Source organism: Fragaria vesca, linkage group LG6, assembly GCF_000184155.1.
Source record: "Fragaria vesca subsp. vesca linkage group LG6, FraVesHawaii_1.0, whole genome shotgun sequence".
Taxonomy (NCBI): domain Eukaryota; kingdom Viridiplantae; phylum Streptophyta; class Magnoliopsida; order Rosales; family Rosaceae; genus Fragaria; species Fragaria vesca.
In genome coordinates, this window is record NC_020496.1 from 28142489 (window position 1) to 28164951 (window position 22463).

Sequence of the window (22463 nt, forward strand, 5' to 3'; positions counted from 1 at the left end):
CAGTATATACAAACTTCTGGATGTTTATACCTCAGTGACAGCCATCAAAACCTTGAGGGTTCATCTGATCAGCAACACTGGCAACAGACCATCATCCAGTATGCAAGTATGTGTTCAAAGAAATCAACATTCTTAATGTTGCTCCTCTTCGCTGCACGTGCTTCCTCCTCCTCTTCTTCTATCCTGTCTCTGGTGAACTTTACGTTGTACCTTTGTTGAGGGAGACTTGAAGCGCGGATGGAGCTTGGTGCACTGAAGAGCTCTTCTGTATGAGAAACAAGGTTGAGGGGTCGGAATCTGATGATGGTCAGGCCATCCTTTAAGAGCAGCAAGCTGAGATGACCGTCTTGCCTTCCATGATAAAAGCACAGGGGAACAAAGCAGACCGAATGTTGCGGCGCATCAAGAATCATTCTAGTAATGTCAACCCAGTCCGCCCCTCTACGGCACCAAATATGGAGAACATGGCTAAACCGAAGCTTTTCCACCGTGGTCAAAGCCAATTCGTCATGTTTCCATATTTGGTGTCGTAGAGGAGCGGACTGGTTTGACATTACTAGAGTGATTCTTGATGCGTCGCAACATTCGGTCTGCTTTGTTCCCCTGTGCTTCTATCATGGAAGGCAAGACGGTCATCTCAGCTTGCTGCTCTTAAAGGATGGCCTGACCATCATCAGATTCCGACCCCTCAACCGTGTTTCTCATACAGAAGAGCTCTTCAGTGAACCAAGCTGCATCCGCGCTTCAAGTCTCCCTCAACAAAGGTACAACGTAAAGTTCACCAGAGACAGGACAGAAGAAGAGGAGGAGGAAGCACGTGCAGCGAAGAGGCGCAACATTAAGAATCAGGTTAGGGTTCCGATCACGCCCAATTTGGGGATGCGAAGCGCGATCAGAATTGGGGGATTAGGGCTCCGATAAAGCAATTGGGGCATGCGGGGAAAATGGGGCCAATTCGGACAAGAAACAAAGTATTTGGGATTCTGGACTCTCAAGCTTTCTTGAAAATGGTACAGAGCACCGAGGGTTTCGGAACAATGGGGTTGAAGTGACCGACTGACCGTTATGCTCTCTTCGTCGAGGTAAGTACTCCTTCGAGTCCTTTCCAAAATTCAAAAACTGACCCCAAAATTTCGCCACTTGTCGCTATTTTGCTTTAGGTCTTTGGTCAAACTGATTTGGGCTTTTCTCGTTGTTTCTTTTCAGTCATGATTTGATAAGAAAAGTTTCGTTCAATTTTAGCCTAAAAATGTGTGTGTTATAACAAGTAGGGCTGGGCTCGACACGGTTACTGACCAAAATCTCCCAAACCGCCTACCGTACCAACTATCGATGATAGGGAGAGTCTGATACCACAACCGGCCAAAAAAAGTCGGTATCCCGAGATTTCGGTAACCGAATTAGCGGTACGGCATTCCTTCCAACCAAAACCTCATCAACCATCTTGGAATTTCTCAATTCTAAAAGAAAAAAAAAACTTGAATTACCCTAAATGTCAATTAACCCCAAACGAATTGAGAAACAAGGCTAACCTGAGCTTGTCATCCACAAAATTCATCTTGGTTCCAATTACATGCATGAATAAAAGGGGATCTCTGCGGCTTCAATGTGGTTTGGGCCGAGGACAGAGAGAGAGAGAGAGAGAGAGAGAGAGAGAGAGAGGGCTTTGATGGACGAGAACTAGAGAAAAGGGGTGATGGTGATCTGGGTTTCTTTGAAAGAGAAAGAATAGAAAGAATTGTTGATGATTGAAATGGACTAGAGAGAAGAAGAAAGAAAAGAAGGCGAAGTAGAAGAAGAAGAAGAATGACGATGAGAGAAGAAAAGAAAAGACTTATATGTGTCAAGTTGTTATTTTGACTTTTGTGGGAGAATAAATTTAACTTTTGCATACATATTAATAAGAGCATTTGCTCTAGTGGTGGGAGGTGAGTCTCTTCCTCTAAGAGGTGTTGGGTTCAAGTCCCAACTCTTGCATTGCAAAATGAAGTATATTTTGCATTTGAAGGCGTATTATGGCTTATATATGTATAAGTCGGTTGGTACAGTATACCGTATTTGTATAAAATTAAATACTGTTACCGTACCGTACGTAGAACATGGTACAGTACAACCGTACCAACAAGTCGGTAACCGATTTCGGCGAATCGGCTGGTTTGTCGGTTGGTACGGTTGGCTCAGGACAAAATGCCAACCCTAATAACAAGAGATTTTCCACGAAATCAAGCGAATCTCGTATGCACTAATCCAATTGAGATTTTCATGTTCCGTCAGTTTGAGAAGTACTTAAAAGTCATGATTTGATAATAAGAAAAGTTTGGTTAAGAAATAAGAACATTCAATTTTGGCCTAAAAACGCGTGTGCTATAGCAAGAGATTTTCCATGAAATCAAGCGAATCTCGTATGCATTAATCCGATTGAGATTTTCGAGTTTCGTCAATTGGAGAAGTACTTAAAAGTCATGATTTGATAATAAGAAAAGATTGGTTAAGAAATAAGAACATTCAATTTTGGCCTAAAAATATGTGTGCTAACAAGGGATTTTCCACGTAATCAAGCAAATCTCGTACGCACTAAAGCGATTGAGATTTTCGAGTTCCATCAGTTGGAGAAGTACTTAAATGTCATGATTTGATAATAAGAAAAGTTTGGTTAAGAAATAAAACATTCAATTTTGGCCTAAAAATGCGTGTGCGCATGAGATTTTCGATGAAATCAAGTGAATCTTGTATGCACTAATCCGATTGAGATTTTCGACTTCCGTCGGTTGGAGAAGTACTTAAAAATCATTATTTGATAATAAGAAAAGTTTGGTTAAGAAATAAGAACATTCAATTTTGGCCTAAAAATGCGTGTGCTAGAGATTTTTGATGAAATCAAGCAAATCTCGTATTCACTAATTCGATTGAGATTTTCGAGTTCCATCAGTTGGAGAAGTACTTAAAATTCATGATTTAACAATAAGAAAAGTTTGGTTAAGAAATAAGAACATTTAATTTTAGCCTGAAAATGCGTGTGCTATAGTAAGGGATTTTCGATAAAATCAAGAGAATCTCGTATGTACTAATCCGATTGAGATTTTCGGGTTTCGTCAGTTGGAGAAGTACTTAAAAGTCATGATTTGACAATAACAGAAGTTTGGTTCATAAATAAGAACATTCAATTTTGGCCTAAAAGTTAATGTGCTATAGTAAGCGATTTCCGATGAAATCAAGCGAATCTCGTATGCACTAATTAGATTGAGATTTTCGAGTTCCGTTGGTTGTAGAAGTACTTAAAAGTCATGATTTGATAATAAGAAAAGTTTGGTTAAGAAATAAGAACATTAAATTTTGGCCTAAAAATTGGTGTGCTATAGCGAGAGATATAGCGAGAGATTTTCGATGAAATCAAGCGAATCTCGTATGCATTAATCCGATTGAGATTTTCGAGTTCCGTCAGTTGTAGAAGTACTTAAAAGTCATGATTTGATAATAAGAAAAGGTTGGTTCAGAAATAAGAACATTCAATTTTGGCCTAAAAATGCGTGTGCTATAGACCTATAGCAAGAGATTTTCCATAAAATCAAGTGAATCTCGTATGCACTAATCCGATTGAGATTTTCGAAGTTCCGTCAATTGAAGAAGTACTTAAAAGTCATGATTTGATAATAAGAAAAGTTTGGTTAAGAAATAAGAACACTCAATTTTGGCCTAAAAATACGTGTGCTATAGTAAGAGATTTTCGATATAATCAAAGGGATCTCGTATGCATTAATCCGATTGAGATTTTCTAGTTTCGTCGAATGTGGGAGTTCCAATTGAGATTCTGTTTTGCTTTCTTTTTCACATACCTAGTCCTAGTTCTACGATTGATATTAGTATGCAGCAGTTGCCTTACATATAGTTATTTGCTCACAGATGAAAGTATTTGCCTAGCATATGTTGATACCACGGTCCATGAAGTAGAGTAGTCGTTTGTCTAGTGAAGCTACCCAAGTTACTATGGGATTTGGACCCGTTGCATTCAGATTTTGAATAATGCGAAAGCCATGTTTGAGGACAGATTCTGGAGGGGAATACACATCACAGCAGTTAGTGGTTACTTGAAAAGCACGGGATTCGGAGACAGTTTGCAACAAATCTCCATTACTGTTGGAAACAAAGGTCATTGCTCAGAGAACATGGGGATGGAAATCAGTGGATAAAATAACAAGCTCAATTTTTTTTTTATTGAATTCAGATTTTGTTCAGGTTAATAAAGAGTATGATTTTGGTATTCATTGACAAATGCCATAAAACTGATTTTCATTCGTTACTAATTTACTTGGGTTTGATTTTCATATGTAGTTTAAACATTTCTTAGATGTACTGTTCTTATTTTATGTTTGTAAAACTGTAAAACACGCAGTATGTAGTTTAAACACTTTTTAGATGTACTGTTCTTATTTTATGTTTGTAAAACTGTAAAACACGCAGTATAATGGTAGATGTAAAACTCTGCAATAAACCTCTCTGATATGTCACGTCATTGGATGAACAATTTATAAAACACCTAATTTTTCCTTTAAAAAAAATCAAATATTTGCAAAAAAAGAGATAATTAACCAAAAACAATTTTATTACGTCATAGCAGTGACCGCCTAACAAACCCACCGACCCCATTTCTTGATTTTCCCGCCCTTTTACTCGCCTCTCTCCTTCTGCTAATAACCCCTAACGGATTCTCTAACAACCCAAAAACCAAGAACTCTCTCTCTCTCTGAAGAAAATGAAAAGCTCACCCATGGCCGCCTCCGTTCTCCTCTCCCTGATTCTCCTCACCCTCTCCTCCTCCTCCGCCGTCGTCGTCGCTTCCCCTTCCACCCTCCTCTCCGCCGCCAACGCCCTCTCCAACTCCGGCTACCTCTCCATGGCCCTCACCCTCCAGCTCGCCTCCAGCGCCGGCCTCGACCTCGACTACCCCGCCGCCACCATCTTCGCTCCGCCGGACACCGCCTTCTTCCAGTCGGGCCCACCCTCCCTCCCTCTCCTCCAGTACCACATCTCCCCCCGCCGCCTCTCCGCCAAAACCCTGCCCTACCTCCTCCGCGGCACCAAGATCCAGACTCTGCTCCCGAATCACACGCTCACCGTGACGTCATCTTTTGCTTCCGAGGGCTATTCCTCCATCGATGATGTTCGGGTCGACCCGAACTCGGTTCTTGACGACGGGGCGGTGATCATCTACGCCGTCGACCGGTTCTTTAACCTCACTTTCTCGGAGGCCAGCGAGGTTTCGGCTCCGGCGCCGGCCCCGATCTCTGCGATTTCCGTTCCGCCGCCGCATCGGCCGTTCGGGTCGGTCGCCGACGCGCTGAGGTCCAGAGGCTGCTCGATCATGGCGGCGTTCCTCGACGCGCAGCTCATCGGCTTCAACCGCAAGACGGCGCTTACGGTGTTCGCGGCGGCCGACGACGCCGTCCAGGACTACGCGAGGAACACCTCCGACTACTCGGCGATTTTCCGGTCGCACGTCGTCCCGGCGCTGCTGACGTGGCAAGATCTGGTGGCGCTCGACGACGGGACGACGCTGCCTACGTTCGAGGAAGGGTTCACGATCAGTGTCGTCAAGATGGGCGACGTCCCCGTACTCAATGACGTTCCGGTGGCCGATCAGGACCTCTACCTGAGCCGCTTTGTGGTTGTTCATGGCATCAATCGCTTGCTGACCTCACAGACGGAGACGGTGACGCAAGCGGAGGAGGCGGTTGGGGATCAAGAAGATGGTGGCGCTGATGTGAATGATGGGTATGTTGCTGCCAATGTTGCTGAACAGATCAACCCTCTGGGTTTTGATGACTATCACTGAAGGTATGCACAGCAAGGTTTGATAGACTTGGATTTTACAAGTCTGTCTCTATATTCTGGGTTTCTTTCACATCTAGATTAGAGTTGATTTGAGAAGCCATGTAGAATAGCTTGTGGAGATTGAATTGATAGATTCATGGCTTTGTTTGATGTATTGTTGAAAACTTGAAACAAATAATTTGACACCTTTGAAACTTCAATCATCTTTCTGTTTTCGAATATGTGAATGCTTTCTGCAAATTTTCTTTACTGATATGAGAATCTTTTATCAATGTGACTCGAAAAATGTCTGCCGTACTTGGAAATCAGATGAACAACTTTATAGTCGAAAATTGGAGTGAATTGGAGAGGGAGCATTAGATGGTTAGAACTGATGATCCAGGACGCAATAGAGTTCTGTGCAGGAGTACAAACATGAGCAAAATGCCCTATCTCAAATACTAGTGTTCTATCCTAGAAGTAGGGAGCTTGAGAAGCTCAGGGTTTAGGACCATAGCTGGTACTAGCTTCCTCAAAATTTGTATCGCCTGAAAAACTTGCCTTTGCCAATGCCCTCAGTTTCTTCAGATCACTTTTCGGCTCTAGTTTCTGTCCCTTTAGCTGTTTCGCTTCCACTGCTCTGCGCATATCTAATGTAGTCTCCGGAGTAGAGGAACCTGCTGTCATTTGTCGAACATTAGGGCCAGGTGATCCAGGACTGAGTACAGGGACTACAGTTGCAGTCATAGCGCTAATTGTGTTACCGCCTGGTGCTCTCATGTCTCTCCTTCCAGATTTGGTATCTGGACCTGGAGGTAGACCTGTTTTCGGATGCGATGATGCAGGTATGACTCTTGGCCATTGCTTCTTTGGAAGGAATGGGAGGATAAGGCCCTTGGCAGCAAACTTTAGACCAAGTTTGAATGAATTCTTTTGCGACTGTGAGAATCTTAATAAGAACTTCATCAAGGCATACCACTCATTGATAATTTGGGCAACAAAGGTAAGGAAGAGAAGAGATAGCAGTAAAAACCCCGCATTTCTCGCTTTCATGGGATTTGAGCCATTAATATTGATATTTAGAGCAAAGACGCCAACCTCACACAGTAGAGAAATACTTTCCACAACATGAACTCCCCTGCTGATATATGGTTTGACAGTAAATAGATAGATGTACTGTACCAGAGTAATCATCAGTGCAAAGATGCTTTGGTTTGATTTCCTTGATGAGTAAGCTCCGCATATGATCCCTAAGCAGACCCGTCTTGAAAGATCAATAATTATGTAGGAAGATCTAGCACATCCCAAGATCCTTTTCGATATAGGAATCTTAATTTCTTCCATGCTGCCATCCAAGCTGACTTGTTGCATCCTCCCAACACCACTATAACCACTACCGTTCCACTTGGATATGCTGTTTGGTTCATTTTGATCAACAAAGAAGAACAATGGGGGACCCTTCAAACTTTCAAAGAGAATCCCAAATCGTGGAAGGAAAGATGAAGGAATCCCTTCCTTGTAAAACCACTTTCCAGCACTAGGTCTCCCTGTAAAAGAATACCAAAGCCTTGTAGACCACAGTTCTTTTCTAGCCACATGCTTGATCTCCTTGTACTGAACATAACTTCCAGAGAAGATTGCAATCAATTGAAAAAGGCACACCGATATTATAAGAGCTGCTGGGATGGCCAGCAACAAAGCTCCAGTAATGATTCCTTCTGTTGTACCACCTGTAAATATAGAATGAGTCTTAAGTTCAAAATGTCCTCGTGGGATGACCCAAACAACTGAATTGAAAAAGAACAAAACTTATATGCCTACCTTTTATAACAAATGTCGAGGACTGAGAGATACAAGGTAGCATGAGAATTAGAAGAAAGAGCTCGAATCTGGGAACTGAAAGTAAACCATGAGATGGCGTTCCTGTTCTCCATCTTAGGAAAAGTAATATCAATAAATGGATGACGACTAAACTGCCTCCTCCAATACCAAGCCAAAACAAGTTCATCAGTAGGTCTTCCCACCTGTTAAAAGTTAGTTGAGCATCATTAGCTTAGCTCCTAAATTTAGTTACCTCTAGGTACTTGGAAAATCATGCTAAAATCAAAGCATTAAAGATGGATAAAGGTAACTGTGGAGCTATGTACCCTAGGTAATTCTCCATTCCATTGATGACATTACTAGCAGACAATGGCTCTCCTCTCTGTAAGATAAACGATTAGCCATCAAATAGGTTTACATTGAAGAGGAAAAGTTTCAGCATGCATTCAATATCTACTCACCAAGAAATACATGAAATATTCATTAGAATGAAGGGGTAATCCATAAGGAGTCATATGCATGTTATGCTGCCCAAGAAGCCAACCAGACGTGGGACCCATCTCGATGGGAACTGGTACTCCATTGCACATAAATGAAGAATTTACTGGATATGACTCATATATAGCCCCTTTATGTGAAGACCCTCCAGCAGACAAGGCAATTGATTTCCTCTGAAGATTCTCTTCAGCCAAGTAGACATGGTGGTGCAAAACTGAACCACAATCATTTTTCCATGGAAGCTTGTGACGAGGTATGAGCCACCAAAGACCTTTGGTTGTCTCGAAATATTCAATTGGTTGATTAACTGAGAGCCAGTCTGAGAGGACAAAAACTTGAAGGTGTCCAACCAGACCCTATTTTGAGACCAAGCAGATAATATGTTGGACTAATTTCAAGGAGTTACAAGATAGGATGGAAAACGAGACATGAAGAAAGCTCTGATATTTGCTTCTATTAAACAATTTGAATCTTACATGTAGGTTCATTAAGGAGTCGGAGGCAACAACATTGATTCTCTCAGAAGCAATTCCCACTGCTCCAAGATGTGCACTTGAAATTGAGAGAATAGCAGCTGCTAATGATGTTGCTAATATACCGGCACTAACAAATGACTGCAATGCCATTGATATTGCAGGAGTTGTGTCTGCGCAGAGTAGAGGGTCAAGCAGAGAAGAGATGTGAATCCGTGTGTCTAACAACATATATCCTTTTGCTTAAGTCAAACAATTATTAAGTATCACCAATATCTTAAAGTAGATACTGTAGTGAGAGTAAAGAAGAAATGATACATACAGTGTTTCACTTCAAGTTGGTTAGATGCCATGTTAAGATTGCCTGATATATCATATACCTTCCCTGCAGAAACATTAATTGATACCATATGCTCAGTGATTGCTAGTACATTCAGGGAGTACAGAGCTCTTGAAAGTTCCCTAAACCTGCAAAAGGAAATTAGAAAGTTTTCATATTACTTTTGGGAGTTTTGGCAACCAGCGTGTTGTGATATCAAAAGTTTCTAGAATAACTCTATGCACCTGCCTTGTTATTCTACCTCCATCCACATTTATCATTGAGACCTCAAAGCCAAAAACTGGCTTTGTAAACTCAACTACTATATTGATGCTGTGGTCCTTAGTAACATTTGGAGAACTAGTACTCAGTGATACACCAGTCTCCATGGAATCTGAGAGAAAAGGAAAGCAATTAGCTCCATATAGCATCCAATACTCCTGAAACCAACTTCAGTTTACAAACTGTGGAATATCATACCGTAAAGGAATGTAATTGAGGGAACTGGTGAGACAGGAGTGCCTGTCCTGCCAACTAATAATCCAGCTTGTAATTCTATCACCATGATTTCAGTTCTAGATATATTCCTGATCTACAAAGAAGTTAAAAATGTTAAACATAAATGTGATATCATTTACACAAGCATACACACACAATTCACAGTAATGAATACAGAAACCGGTTCTAGGTAAAACCCTTCAACAGTTATATTATTTATTATTCATACCAAAGCTGTAAGTTTCCACTTACTTGGAAATTAAACTGGCGGCTTCCTTGATTTCTGCGATGAATAGGTATTAATTTACCCGAATTGACAATCATTGCATTTAGGACCTGCTCTGTTGTGTTTACAATGGGCATGCTGAAGCCCAAAAATATTTGCACATCCTCCATTTTATTAGTTGCTAGGACAGTTCTTGGGACTCCATTCATCACTAATTCGTAGGCAGGAACAGAGGTCCAGAAATCTGCTACCACTGGCCTTCTATCTAAGGCATTCATTACAGATATCATCAGTCTGTCAGAGAAGTCAATTGACATATCATGATGATTGAAGAAAGTCTGTAAGTTATGTCTTACCTAAGTGAATGATTATAGTGGAACCATTTGTCCTTGTGAAGCTATTTCCTGCCTGATCTGTACAAAATTTATCTGCCATTCTGATTACAACGCGACCATTCATACTCGTAAAGGAGAGAATTACATCGAGGCTGTATTCAATGCTAGGTTTAATCATGCGTAAGGAAGATCCATGTACATAGGCTGGACCTTGCACTATAACCTACAAAGATAGCATGAAGATTACCTCCTAGTAAAATTTTCCATGGTAATAACATGACTAATTCTTGAAATGACAACTTGATGAATTGGTGAAGCATAAGTAAGGAGTCCACTTACATCACAGCTTGATGAGTTCACACAACTGAAGCCACCGTTCCCGGTGCAAGCTTCACTGAAAGTGATATCAATGGATATTCTTTCAGCACTTGTGTAATCCTTTTCACTAAAAATTGTTGCAGTTGGCGGTATTGTATCTATCAGATAAAACACAAAGCATTTAGAAAACTAGAGGAGTTCAGGCCTCAGGGATCTAGCCAAAATACGTGAGACCATACAAGTGTTTTAGCAGAACTACTTAGCAAACATAAATACTGACCAATGAACCAAGAATGAGCTGATGAGTTTCTTTGTCCATCCGGAGTTGTCACATTGACAAGAAATTCGTGATCACTGTTGACTGTCAAGTTTCTCAATACCACAACCTTTGCTGGACATGGACTCAGAGTTTGACCATCAAGCTGTTCATGAAACAACTAGTCCACTGAGTTATACTACATTTATCTTAAGCAAACAGGCAATCAACTAAAAGATCTTGAAGTTCTTACGATGAGCTAAAGCACAGAGCTTAAACGAAGAATGAACAGTATGCACCTGACAGTGAACGAAACACATTCTGTCTTTGCATGCATCGGAGCCGTCGAGTGTTACTACTGAATACCGGAAAACAGCGTAAGAGTATCTAGACCGTGCCGGTGGAGCTCTATCAATGCGAATGAGTACCGTTGACTCAGCTAAAATTTGAATGTACCCTATAATGAAAGCAAACAGACAGAGCTGAAGAGAGTTGATGAGCACACCCCTGGCAAGGACCGCCATGAATGAAACTCACATTTAAGGTCCGAAATCTGGGACTAGGGGAGGAGCAAAATAAAAGAAGAGTTTGGTTGCTGGAAGCATAAGGTCCCAAAGGCAGTGGCTGTAGTAATGTTTTTAGTGTGTTTATTTGTCATTTACAGCTTTAAATTCAAGAGACTAATGTTCAGAAGAAGAGCTCAGGGCAACTACCAGAGGCCTTGTTCATCACACCCTCATAACTGCTGCTTTAATGGAGTTCACAGACAACATTAACTACCACTCAACAACCTACCACTACCTGTCATTTTTTTCTTTTTTGGTTGAAGGCCTCCATGTTTTTTTCTTTTTTGGTTGAAGGCATCCATGAGCTTGCTATATAACAAGGACCAATAATGCCAAAATGGGAAAATTTTCACGGCCTCAATAGATTGATCCCGCCTGAACAGACCGAGATTTCATTAGTCAGTTCGTCTATGATGATGATAATTTGGTTGTGTAAAAAATAAAAATAAATGAAATAGAAAATAGTCCGAGATCGACTTAATTCAGCTACAACAGTTCAGCTGATATCAATGTGTATTTGTCTGAGAAAGACGGGCCTAGTTACAAATCTCATCGACTAGTGCTGTCAAGTGGCTTACACTGTTAGCCTGACCAAAAGGTTAAAAGAAAAATGTTAGCGCTTGGGATCGAACTGCTGAGTATTCCGGCATCACTTATTTACACAATTTACTGAACATACTGGTCATCCCCAAGGAGCATCAAAAGGTAAATCCCCAGTGTGAAGAACTCCGATATATCCTAATCTTAGTTGTCCACGGGATTTAGCAACAATGATTATCTTCCGAGCGGTAGAGGAGATGAGCTTTTGACCGACTCAGCAGGTTCATTGTCATCTTCATAGTCATCTTCAGCTACCATCCAGTGTAACTGAGGTCCCTGAAAGTAGAATATGATACAAAAAGTTGGTACATCAAGACTGCTGAGCATATGTATTTTAGAAAGACACTTATCAAAACTAATTTGCAGTAACACCCCACTTTAGAAAGGCATTTTTACGACTGGAATTGCTTAGGCAGATAATCAACAAATATGGACCAAATATCAATGATTCTCGCAACAGATGGTAAAAGGACACAAACATATTACATTACAAGAACAACCCAGTGTAAAAGTGAAAACAAATAAACAGTATTCCTGGAGTAGTAGATTGGCAGTGTTGGGCAGACAATAACTCATTCAGAGTGTAATTAATGGGTGATCTTTTACCTTTCCTTGTCGCATGATTTTGGGAGGAAAAACTGTCATGTCAACCACAGTCGATGGATCAGCCACTCTTAACCCACCATCAATGACAAAATCAAGGCCCTGCAATGATATCAAAACAGAATTCAAGAGCAATAAGAAAGAGATTGACCCACAACAACAGAATATGAAATATAAAAAGAACATTAAGAACCTCCATGTGACAAAGCATACCTCTGGTCTATACGTATCAGCTATAACAACTGGATCCAAAATCCACTCATTTTCCTTTGGGCACTTGCAACTGGACAACAGATAAACATTCATTGGCATATTAATGAAATTATAGTGGAGCGAAAAAGTTATTTGCTTAGTTAAGGAAGAGGAGCAGCTCTTGTACATCGCTTGGAGTCACTTGTGCCAAAACTCTTCACAATTTACTCATATTATATCGAAAGGAGAAACAAGTGCAAAAACCCGTCTTACCTAGTGGAAATCAATGGTGAATCCATCTTCTCCAGTATCGCTTGACAGATGGCATCATCAGGTATACGAACACCCACATCTTTCCTAGATTTGTATTTGGCAGTTGTTGTCCCAAACCTTATACACTGCTTAGGTAGTTCCTTGGTTGCAGTTAGAATGAAGGTATACTGTAACACAAAAAGGCTCAATTATACATTTTACGCTAAAATTGAAGAACCTACTGTGCCGTAACATAAACGCCTTCACTGACATCACATCATTTGCATTAGCTGTCTATCAACAGTAGTGTCTAACTGTATTCCTATAGCTACAAGAAATGATAAGAAAATGCAAATAAGAAACTTACAGGCCCAGGTAAGCATTGCTTAACAGCTCGGAAGATATTTGCATGACCTTTGGAATCTCCACGAGGGAAGCCTGTTGTAAACCGATCAATGTCGTGGAACGAGTGGCACAAGATGGTGAGGGGCTGCACCAAAAGAACATAAATCAAAACCTCAATCGGCAATCCAAAGCACTACATCTAACACAATTCATCAAGCATTTTCAAGTGATTTGAGTAAAGCAAGCCGCTGCACTTGCCTTTGTAGACTCGATTTTCTTGATTCTGCAACACGAGAACATTAACCGTGTGAGATAGATTGCATTTAACAGTAAATTAACAGAGCAATTAACCAAACACGACTAACACAGAGCATCATTTCTACCTGCAAAGACGATCAACGGCAGAGTGGTTTCTCGGATCACAGACAATTGCATACCTTCAAATTACACACAGATTACAAATTGCCTCAATAGCTTGGAAATGTAAAGAGTAAGAAGAACAAGAGAGAAGGCTTGGGGTTCATGACTCACACAGTGTCAGTAGGAATGACTCCAACCGCTCCTTGCTTCAGAAGATCAAGAATCGGCTCCAATTTCCAGCTATCATCTCCTGATGGATCAACTTCTACATACAGCAACTCATCCTCCTATTATAATCAAACCGATTTCATCAATTTCAGTTTAATTTTAACTTCGAATAGTGAGGGAGAGAGAGAGAGAGAGAGAGAGAGCGACCTTGGTGAAGCGAGGACCGGAGTATTTGAGGCGCTTAGGGCTGCGTTTCACAGCGAAAGCAGACACTTGGAACCGCCGGGTTTTCGGAGCGGCGAAGTAGACGCGGCTTGGAGAAGAAGAGGAGAGAAGCTTGGGGTTCCGAGAAGAGCGGGAGAAGCTGAAAGACGAAGCTAGGTCGCCGGCGTGGAGCTTCGTCGGAGAAGCTATCGCCATTTTATCTCGAAAAACGAAGAGAGAGAGAGAGAGAGAGCGATGATCGCCGGTAGCGTTTAGAAGCTTCGGGTTACTGAGGACGTGGATAAATGGAGACGAGTTAGGACCTGGACTTTCAAGTTTGAGGATATACAGGCCCATAACGCCCTTGGTCCGGATTTTCTATTGTCCTCGACCGAAAGTATGTTCAGTACACGACGTATAACTGCACATTATTTATTATGTAGATGGCTAAGATCAGATAACGTTAATATGCGTGGTGGTCTTTCGTATAACTGCACATTATTTATTATGTAAATGGCTAAGATCAGATAACGTTAATATGCGTGGTGGCCTTTCACACCAATGTGTGTTTTTGCTGGTATTCGCAGCAAACTTCATGAACAGTAAGTGCTCATACTCAATACTGTGATATGAGTACGACGGAATACATGTCCGGAACAGATGAGCAGTCAGACATACCAATGATACGAAACATCAGCAGTGCAAGGACTAAAGCGAAATAGAGCAAATATACAGAGCCTGTGAGGGGGATTAAAATTGAAACCAAGTTGAATCGGCAAAGACAAACCAACATCCGGAAAAACAAGCTGTCCAATGACTCCAATCTCCAATATATTTAACTAGAGAAAAGTCGGACACTATCATCTAAAAGTTACATTGGCGAATATCTCCTAGGTAAAAGTTAAATGATCTGTATGAATGACAAATCTCCAAAGTGTCTTCTGGAGTGCCAAAGATTGTGACCGGCCAAATATGCTATGCTCACTGGTGAGGTGGGGGAGGTACATTAGATTTTGCAAATCCTAACCAAGCCCAAATTCCGACAGCAAGGATTACCCAACCAAACATGTCATAGTTGAAATCACTGTTCTTCTTGTTCTTTGCAGCCTGTAAAAGGGAGAACAGAAAGGGGGAAATATTTCATTGACAGATCAACAAAGAAACAAAACAAAGACGGCTGTATATACTTGAAGCATGATGTAAATGCACTAGAGCAGAAACACATTTCGTCAGCATCAATCAACTAACTACTGGATGACATCTCAGCTGCATCCTTTGATTCTTTATACTCAGGTACATACATGCACAACAGTGCACATGTGATTCCACAAATGCACACAGATAAGGGGTGGGTTTCAGGATATTACAATCTTAAAAAAGTTACCTTTGTACTAGAGGAAGTAGAAGGCCCTTCAGCAGTTCCAGTCAACTGCTGACCAAAACCACGGCTATGGATTTCCACATGCAATCCCGGGGCCTGTAATCACAATAATCAACAACTTTGTAAATAAATATAGCATAACAAGCTCACGCATTAAGTCTAACATACAGCTGCTTTGTTGAGTATGACACTTCAATCAAGTATTACGGGTTTCACCAGGAAACAAATGGAACTACAATAGACAAGAGATAATTGTAGTCTACAAGCACGTGCATTCCCTAAACTAGCAGATGCATCATCACAGAATAATTCAAGTATAAACTGAGCTCCATATTGTATTCATTGACAGAACACTGATAACTGCCCATTTCCTAACAGGACAAACCTGATATTAAGATCTGTCACAAGCCACTAAGATGAATACTTTAAAAACCAATCATATGCAGCCAGAATGAAAACAGCACAAGCATTTATGCAAAAACCGCAGGACACATTATTACATTGCAAGTCCGGCATACCAGTAGACATGTTAGGCTTGATCTACCACTATATCCATGTTAAGGAAGAACAAATCTTTCATAATAGATTTTATGCGATCTCGAAAGTTAACAAATATGCTACACCGTGTATCATCAACTCTAGAAAAGGTATCTTTTAAAGGTCCTGTTGCTTGACAATTCAAATGACTTGATATACCCTATGCAAGTACCCAACACTACCACAGTTAAGGATGCCAACACATGATTTCAACAGCAGAAACAAGCATTTTCACAAGATCAAGTAGAAAAGCACCTTAGCAGACATTTCCAAAGACTTCCGATAGAGATCATTTCCCGGTTCCTACAAAAGCAAAACACAAATAAAAAAATTCCGTCACTATACGTTGAAAGGCAACAAAAACTTCCATAATCATCTCCTCTGAGATCGAGGAGGAGTAATACCTCAGCAACAGCTTTCTTGAAGCACTCAACGGCAATATCAAAATATCCATTCGCCTCTTCAGAGTCCGGAGTCAAAAAGGCATTAGTAGTATGTGCATTTCCCAAACACCAAAGAGCATCATGTTTCTTAGGATTAATCTCCAGCACCTTCTCCAGCTTCGAAATTGCCTCTGCCCATTCATTAACTCTCAAATTACTCAAACAAAACAAAAAGACCTCCCAAACTCAAATGCTATCACATACACAAATCGACGAATCAACAAAGAAACAAAAAAACACTCCTCAAAGTTACAGTAGCACACATAATAACACACAAAACAAACTCAAGACAATCTGTTCAATCCTATCATTAGTTACAGTACCCAATAATTCGTATATATTTTACCTCGGACCATAATTTTGGACTCTTGCGCACCCTGAAACTGAGATAACTCCAAGAGAGCTCCAGCCCACCTTGTCAAGTTCTGCAATTAAAAGTAAATAAAAAATCAAACAGTCAAATACAGAGAATCTCCTAAACGATGTGCAAACCAGCACAATCAGAAACCAAAGTCAGTAAATTAGCAGCAGTAATTTTTTGACGGAGAAAAGGCAGAGAGATACGAACATCAACATCGGAAGGGTTAACCGCGTGAGCAGCTTCGGAGGTCATACAGGCGTGCTGGAAGAAGAGCATCCGATCGAAGTCGTTTTGTAAATCCATGGCGGTCGTTAGGGTTTTGGTTTCTGGTTTGTACCCAAAGGGGCAGAGCTTGAAGAAGAAGAAGAGAGCGAAACAGCCGACAAGTAAATTATATAGATGTGAGTCACTGGACGGCCTTTTAATAAACTTTACCTTTTACCTTTTACCTTTTACCTTTTACCTTTTTACCATTTTTAGTGAGAAAAAAAAAAAAGAAGAACCGCTGACGTTTACTTCGATTGGCACTTCAGTATCCTACCTCACGAAAATATCATTACGGTATCCATAACTCGTTTGCCCTCAAAGTTTAACGCATGTTAGTCGAGTTAACAGGCAAAAGAGTTGGATATATTTATATTAGGTCGAGGCTTTAAAGTTTAACGCATGTTAGTTGAGTTAACAAGCAAATTAGTTTTGGATGTCTATATTATGTTTTTTTTGGGTTCCCTATACTATGTCGGGATAGATATGAATGTCAAATTAGTTTTGGATATTTATATTACGTAATGTCAGATACTAAATGATATTTTCGTAAGATAAGATACAAAAGGGCAATCGAAAGAAGTCACTGAATTGTTGAGGAAGAAATAAAAATATGGATATCGGAGTGACTTGGCGACGTGCAAAAGATGTGTATGCACCTTTAATGGAGTCAACGGAGGTCAAGTTCATTATGCCAAGCAGCCGAGTTCTAGGCCATAAGACCAGCACTTCACATATGCTCATGTATAGAAATCTCAGATGCAAGCCATGTTTGAGAGCAAAGACATCATGCCCAGTACACATTTATATGGTAGATTCTCTCCCATCTTTACCAAACCAATAACAGATGACATCCCAGACTCCAGTTCATAGGGCACAAATTAGAGACGCATCATTACATTACACAGCTGGCATTCTCTTTTACATCCGGCCGATTTGTTTTTATCATCATCATCAAATGCTAACAAAGGTTGTACAACTACTTAAATAAGCATCTCTACGAGACACCCATTTATTCAGCAGGCTCACTCACGCTACTACTTAACTTAACAAGATTAATAAAATTATAAAAAAAAAAAACCAGACTTCACCCCCAAGCTTGCGCTCCATGGAAAATCTGTCAAAAAGCACACAGCTGACATACACCATAGAACCTGCTACATCCACATACCGGCCAACATTTAGCTTATGCTGCAGAGCCGGCTTGCTCACATAGGTCCAATAGATCCAGGGTCTGCAGAAGTGTCAAAATAGAGTTATATCAAAGCCAATAGCATTGAATTAAAGTAAGGCGATGCTAACCAACAGATATACCACCATAGTGACCATACCTCAGGAACTGACAACTCAAGACGGAACTTTGGACCATCATAGTGATGCAGGACTGGCCTGAAGGAATCTTCTTCCAGAGCCTTGCAGATTTTTCTAACACGGATCCTCACCTAATATTTACAACAAAGCAAACAGTCATCAATGATATGTTTGATAGATGCCAAACAAAAAATTAAACACATCATTCGACTAATCTACCTGCGCAGGAAACCTTGACTCCCCTTTACATTTCTTGTCTTCCCATGCAGTTGGATCAATGTTTGAACCACCAAAGCTTGATGCCTATACAAGAAACAGAAAAATGTTAAATATCAGTAGCTTCAGAAGTTCAGATAATAGATTTTTTAAGTAAACATTGTGCTACCAAGAGTATTGGGGCCAAAATATGAATATCATATAGTAATAGTGAAACAACAGCAACCAAGGTTGTGTTGCTCAAACTGTCTACAAACCTCAAAAATGCCATGCAGTTGGTGTGTTGTGTAATTGTAGAGAAACAGAGGCAAGCCGGGTGTGATTGCCCGAACAGAATCCCTGTACCTTGGAGGTAAACCTACAAGTACATACAAATGATGAACACATACACAAACTACATAACACCAACAAGAAGGAAGATAAAGTTACTACAATTCAAGAGAGCGGTATACATTCATAACTCCAGCAATTCTGTAGTTTTTCTAGACTAAGTGTACATACAAAACAAAGGTAATCTGATAATACAGTGAACTCTAGAAGCAAGAGCAAATTGCATGGTTGGAGATCGGTGTTTATCATTACATCTAATAATTCCCACCGTTCATATTATTTATTTATTCAGTGAAAACCATTTAGATATTCATCATATTCCTATTGACCACTGACCACCCTTTACATAAACTAATCTGTTGAAAGACTGCAAATGCATTATACAAACAATGCCAGTAACATGTCCGGATCAGTTTCACCTAGACCTTAGATTCCTAACAGTATATCAGCTGGTAAACACAAAAAAGAAGAGAACAATATGAGATAACAAAAAAAATTACCGAATAGTTGTCGCTTCAAATCTTCCTGCATTGTGTCATTGTTGCATACAAAGATGTAGCCTCCAAGCACCTCATTTCGGGGAAGTGTCTCAGTTGCAGGCAAGGTCTTGAACCTTTTCTCAACAACATTCCCAGCCTCGTTGTTGTTGTTGTTGTTACTGATGTTGTTGGTTTCCTTGTTGCTGAGATTATTGACACCATACTTGTTACCAGTCATATTTCCCACAAAGCTTGCACTGTTTTTCTGGTAAACTGCATTCATGTTGTAAATCCCATTCCTAATGGAACTCTTGCTCAAATTTTCATTTACTTTTGAGTCCAAGTTCAACATGTTAAAGTTAAGGCTCTCGAATTTGTTATCTTCCTGGAAACCGAATTTGTCCCTTGCTCTTGTTTCAGCTGGGCCCTTTGAAAGATCAAGGTTATTCATGCGCTCTCCTTTTGACCTCGTTTGCTCAGCCAATTTGGAAGCAGCCATTAACCATTTGTGATCCTCTGCAACTTTCGACTGTCCACGAAGCTCATCACCCAATTGCCAATAGGTGTGGATGCTCTCCATCTTGCAATCCTGCTTCGATGGTCAGGTCCTACATAAAGAGTGTTCACAAACATCAAAACAAATTGGAGAGTTTAGAGATTAATAAATGGGGCGATGAACCAAAATCAGCTAATCACACACAAAATTAAAGCGTAGGTTATACACCCACAATCATACAACACATGTACATCAGATTCTGTAAGTGAATAGCTCAAAATGACAGACCAAACGCCAAAAAGAACTCTGGTTATGAAGCATTGGAGGCAGATTCCAATAATTTAGAACAGACATGTGGGTAAGATTCATAACTGAGTATGGTAATTGGCATAAAACGATCTATTAGTTTGATGCTGAACTCAATTAACATCAACACCATTTAAATCAAGACCAGAAAGCACAATTCCCTGATTGAAAACAAAACAGTCATTCTCTTTCACGACCATCTCACCCGCACACTATACTATAAGAGTCATGCTACCATCACGGACATGACTGTCAATCAATAGAAAAGTACATATTCTACAACAAGGTAGTTGTTTAAGACGCTTAAAATCTCCCGAAACACAATTCCAAAAGATGTACCATGCAAGAAGTACCATCATTTCCGTTTAACCATTTCCCTTTCACAAAAAGTAATATCTTCCCAAAAACACACCCACTCAATGTTCAGACTCCACCAGCTTAACTAATGTCAATGCAACCTATCAAACCATTTACCAATCAACATATTAGGAAAAGAACAACACAGTTGCCTTTCCAATAATTGAGTCCATAGTTGACCCTTTTTCAAAAACAATTTAGAAAACCGAAATGCATCTAAACATGTCAAATTTCCAATTCACGAAACATGACTCCTACATTACATCCATACCAAATCTCTATAGTTGCAAACTTCTCCTACGGAGCTTGCAGAAACATCTACACCCATTCTCTCTCCTCCCCACTAAAATCAATTTTTCTTCACATCCAGGTGGAAAATTGAGCAATTTTCAAAATGCCCAATTTTCAAAATCTACTATACATTTCATTTCAATTGAGCATACAACACACAAAACTCCACAATATGAAAATTTTTCATTCTTTTTAAACCGGAAAAGTCAACCAAAGCAAAGAACAAACACTTTCAACTCACTAATCAGCTGCGAAAACTTGCACAGAACCCCGAAAAGCTTATACCAACATCAAAACGAAAGATCCAACACAGGCATTACAAATTAACACATCAAAAACGGCAGTGCAGCCGAAATTGAAAACAAACAAGGTACATAATTTGAAAATTTACCCTAGAAGCTTGCAAAGAAAATTAGATAGATTACAGAAAGCAAGAGGTGAATATGTAGCTAAGGAAGCGAAAACGAGGGCCTTCAAATTGGGTTGAAGAGAGAGAAAAAAGGTTGAAGAAGTTAGAGGAAACCCTAGATTTGGGGATCAGATGGTACTGCTACTACTCACCTTTTTATCTGCTTTGCCCTGTGAAACCGGACGACACGACAGAGAAGAAGTGTGAGAGAGAGAGAGCTGGACTTTTATTCGTATTTGTAGCTTTCGTTTTCCCCGAAATGCCCTTCCGTGTTCGCCGAATCACCTCCGTTGCCACTTCGGATACGACTCATGAGTCGTGGGTCGTGTGACTGGTTATTTATGGAACCGAAAAATAGGGTTTGGAAAAGTTCATTGGTATGAAATTTTGAAGAGAATATGTCACGAATCTGAACACTTTATGGATCTAAGTTAGAGAAGCTCACATGGAATGTAACTATGTAGGGTCAGGAAGGAAGAGCGTTGCCGCTTAATGCTCATGTGTTTTCGGGTGTTTTGGTGTTTTGATTGGAGTTATACAACTCGTTAACGATGTTATTCTCGTGTCGTGAGTTTAATGACTTGTATTGAATTAGTAACGTTTCAGTGAGCTGGAGCTTGAATATTTTTACTAGCCAGTCCATTTTTTTAGTCTTCAGGGTTCTTGTAACATTCATTCAACCCAACAAATTTTAACCTTATAAGTCATATTGACGAAGGAAGTGGAACGAATCTTTCTCCGCTCTCATGGGTTTGTATAGATGGTAATTACTAATTAGTCAACAAAATTTTGAGATTTACTTATTAGTTGGCAAGTGATAGATAAGATTTGACATGTTATCCATCCATTATTTATCCTTGAAACTTATTAACACTTCAATTGTGTGTTCACTCTCAAACTCTTGATCATTTCTACATTGAACTTGATGCATCTAGCTTATGAGTTACCATTTAAATGATGAGAGTAATATTTGAGAAATATTTTGCATGTTTTTAAGTTAGGGTTTCGAAGGCATCTACATATATAAGTCCAGTGTTTTAATAAAAATGAGATGGACGTCTGGCTTTCTAGCATCGATCAGGCATATTCCTAATTCCTTTTGATGTTGATCTCACACCTCGTACACATAACATCGCAACCATCTCACCAACCATATTCTATTTCCATATACAACTATACATTAAAAATGACACTTAGTTAATTAAGCTGGATTACAAGTTGATACTATTTAAACAGGTTTTTGTCTGCAGCTCACTAGACATAACAGCAAGTCTCTCTCCGAGTTATTGATAATCAAATCTTGTTTATAACTAATAAAATTATTCGACAGGTTTAGTCGACATCCGACATATTCTCCTTCCAATCAAGGGTATAAGCATACGGACACCATAGCTAATGTGCTAGCTTACAAAGAAAAGTTATAAGCCAGCGAATTTTCAT

General features: G+C 40.1%; 5 protein-coding genes across 5 annotated transcripts; 1 reads left to right on the plus strand and 4 right to left on the minus strand.

Annotated features, from left to right (window-relative positions):
* Positions 1-4765: 4765 nt before the first annotated feature.
* LOC101314306 (putative fasciclin-like arabinogalactan protein 20-like) lies at positions 4766-5830 on the plus strand. The gene has a single exon (XM_004305857.1). It carries the CDS (start codon positions 4766-4768, stop codon positions 5828-5830), a length of 1065 nt encoding a protein of 354 aa, XP_004305905.1.
* Positions 5831-6306: 476 nt separating this feature from the next.
* LOC101314593 lies at positions 6307-11076 on the minus strand. Its single transcript, XM_004305858.1, has 13 exons — positions 10852-11076; positions 10577-10718; positions 10318-10454; positions 10000-10201; positions 9670-9908; positions 9400-9511; positions 9169-9313; positions 8923-9068; positions 8604-8773; positions 8091-8483; positions 7956-8011; positions 7630-7832; positions 6307-7538 (listed from the first exon to the last, which is right to left on the minus strand). Exons 1-13 carry the CDS (start codon positions 11074-11076, stop codon positions 6307-6309), a joined length of 3402 nt encoding a protein of 1133 aa, XP_004305906.1.
* A 476-nt stretch (positions 11077-11552) lies between these two features.
* Positions 11553-14316, minus strand: LOC101313820 (uncharacterized protein YciO-like). The gene is made up of 9 exons (XM_004303921.1): positions 13846-14316; positions 13642-13757; positions 13494-13547; positions 13369-13393; positions 13133-13255; positions 12787-12953; positions 12535-12604; positions 12325-12423; positions 11553-11994 (listed from the first exon to the last, which is right to left on the minus strand). The coding sequence occupies exons 1-9, from the start codon at positions 14197-14199 to the stop codon at positions 11893-11895; spliced, it is 1110 nt and encodes a 369-aa protein (XP_004303969.1). The 5' UTR covers positions 14200-14316; the 3' UTR covers positions 11553-11892.
* A 268-nt stretch (positions 14317-14584) lies between these two features.
* Positions 14585-16926, minus strand: LOC101314107 (mitochondrial import receptor subunit TOM20-like). The gene is made up of 6 exons (XM_004303922.1): positions 16772-16926; positions 16550-16628; positions 16165-16334; positions 16016-16063; positions 15227-15319; positions 14585-14949 (listed from the first exon to the last, which is right to left on the minus strand). Exons 1-6 carry the CDS (start codon positions 16865-16867, stop codon positions 14824-14826), a joined length of 612 nt encoding a protein of 203 aa, XP_004303970.1. The 5' UTR covers positions 16868-16926; the 3' UTR covers positions 14585-14823.
* Positions 16927-17631: 705 nt separating this feature from the next.
* On the minus strand, positions 17632-21215 carry LOC101314394 (B2 protein-like). Its single transcript, XM_004303923.1, has 6 exons — positions 21176-21215; positions 19186-19772; positions 18613-18713; positions 18359-18442; positions 18160-18270; positions 17632-18062 (listed from the first exon to the last, which is right to left on the minus strand). The coding sequence occupies exons 2-6, from the start codon at positions 19742-19744 to the stop codon at positions 18015-18017; spliced, it is 903 nt and encodes a 300-aa protein (XP_004303971.1). The 5' UTR covers positions 19745-19772; positions 21176-21215; the 3' UTR covers positions 17632-18014.
* Positions 21216-22463: the final 1248 nt, after the last annotated feature.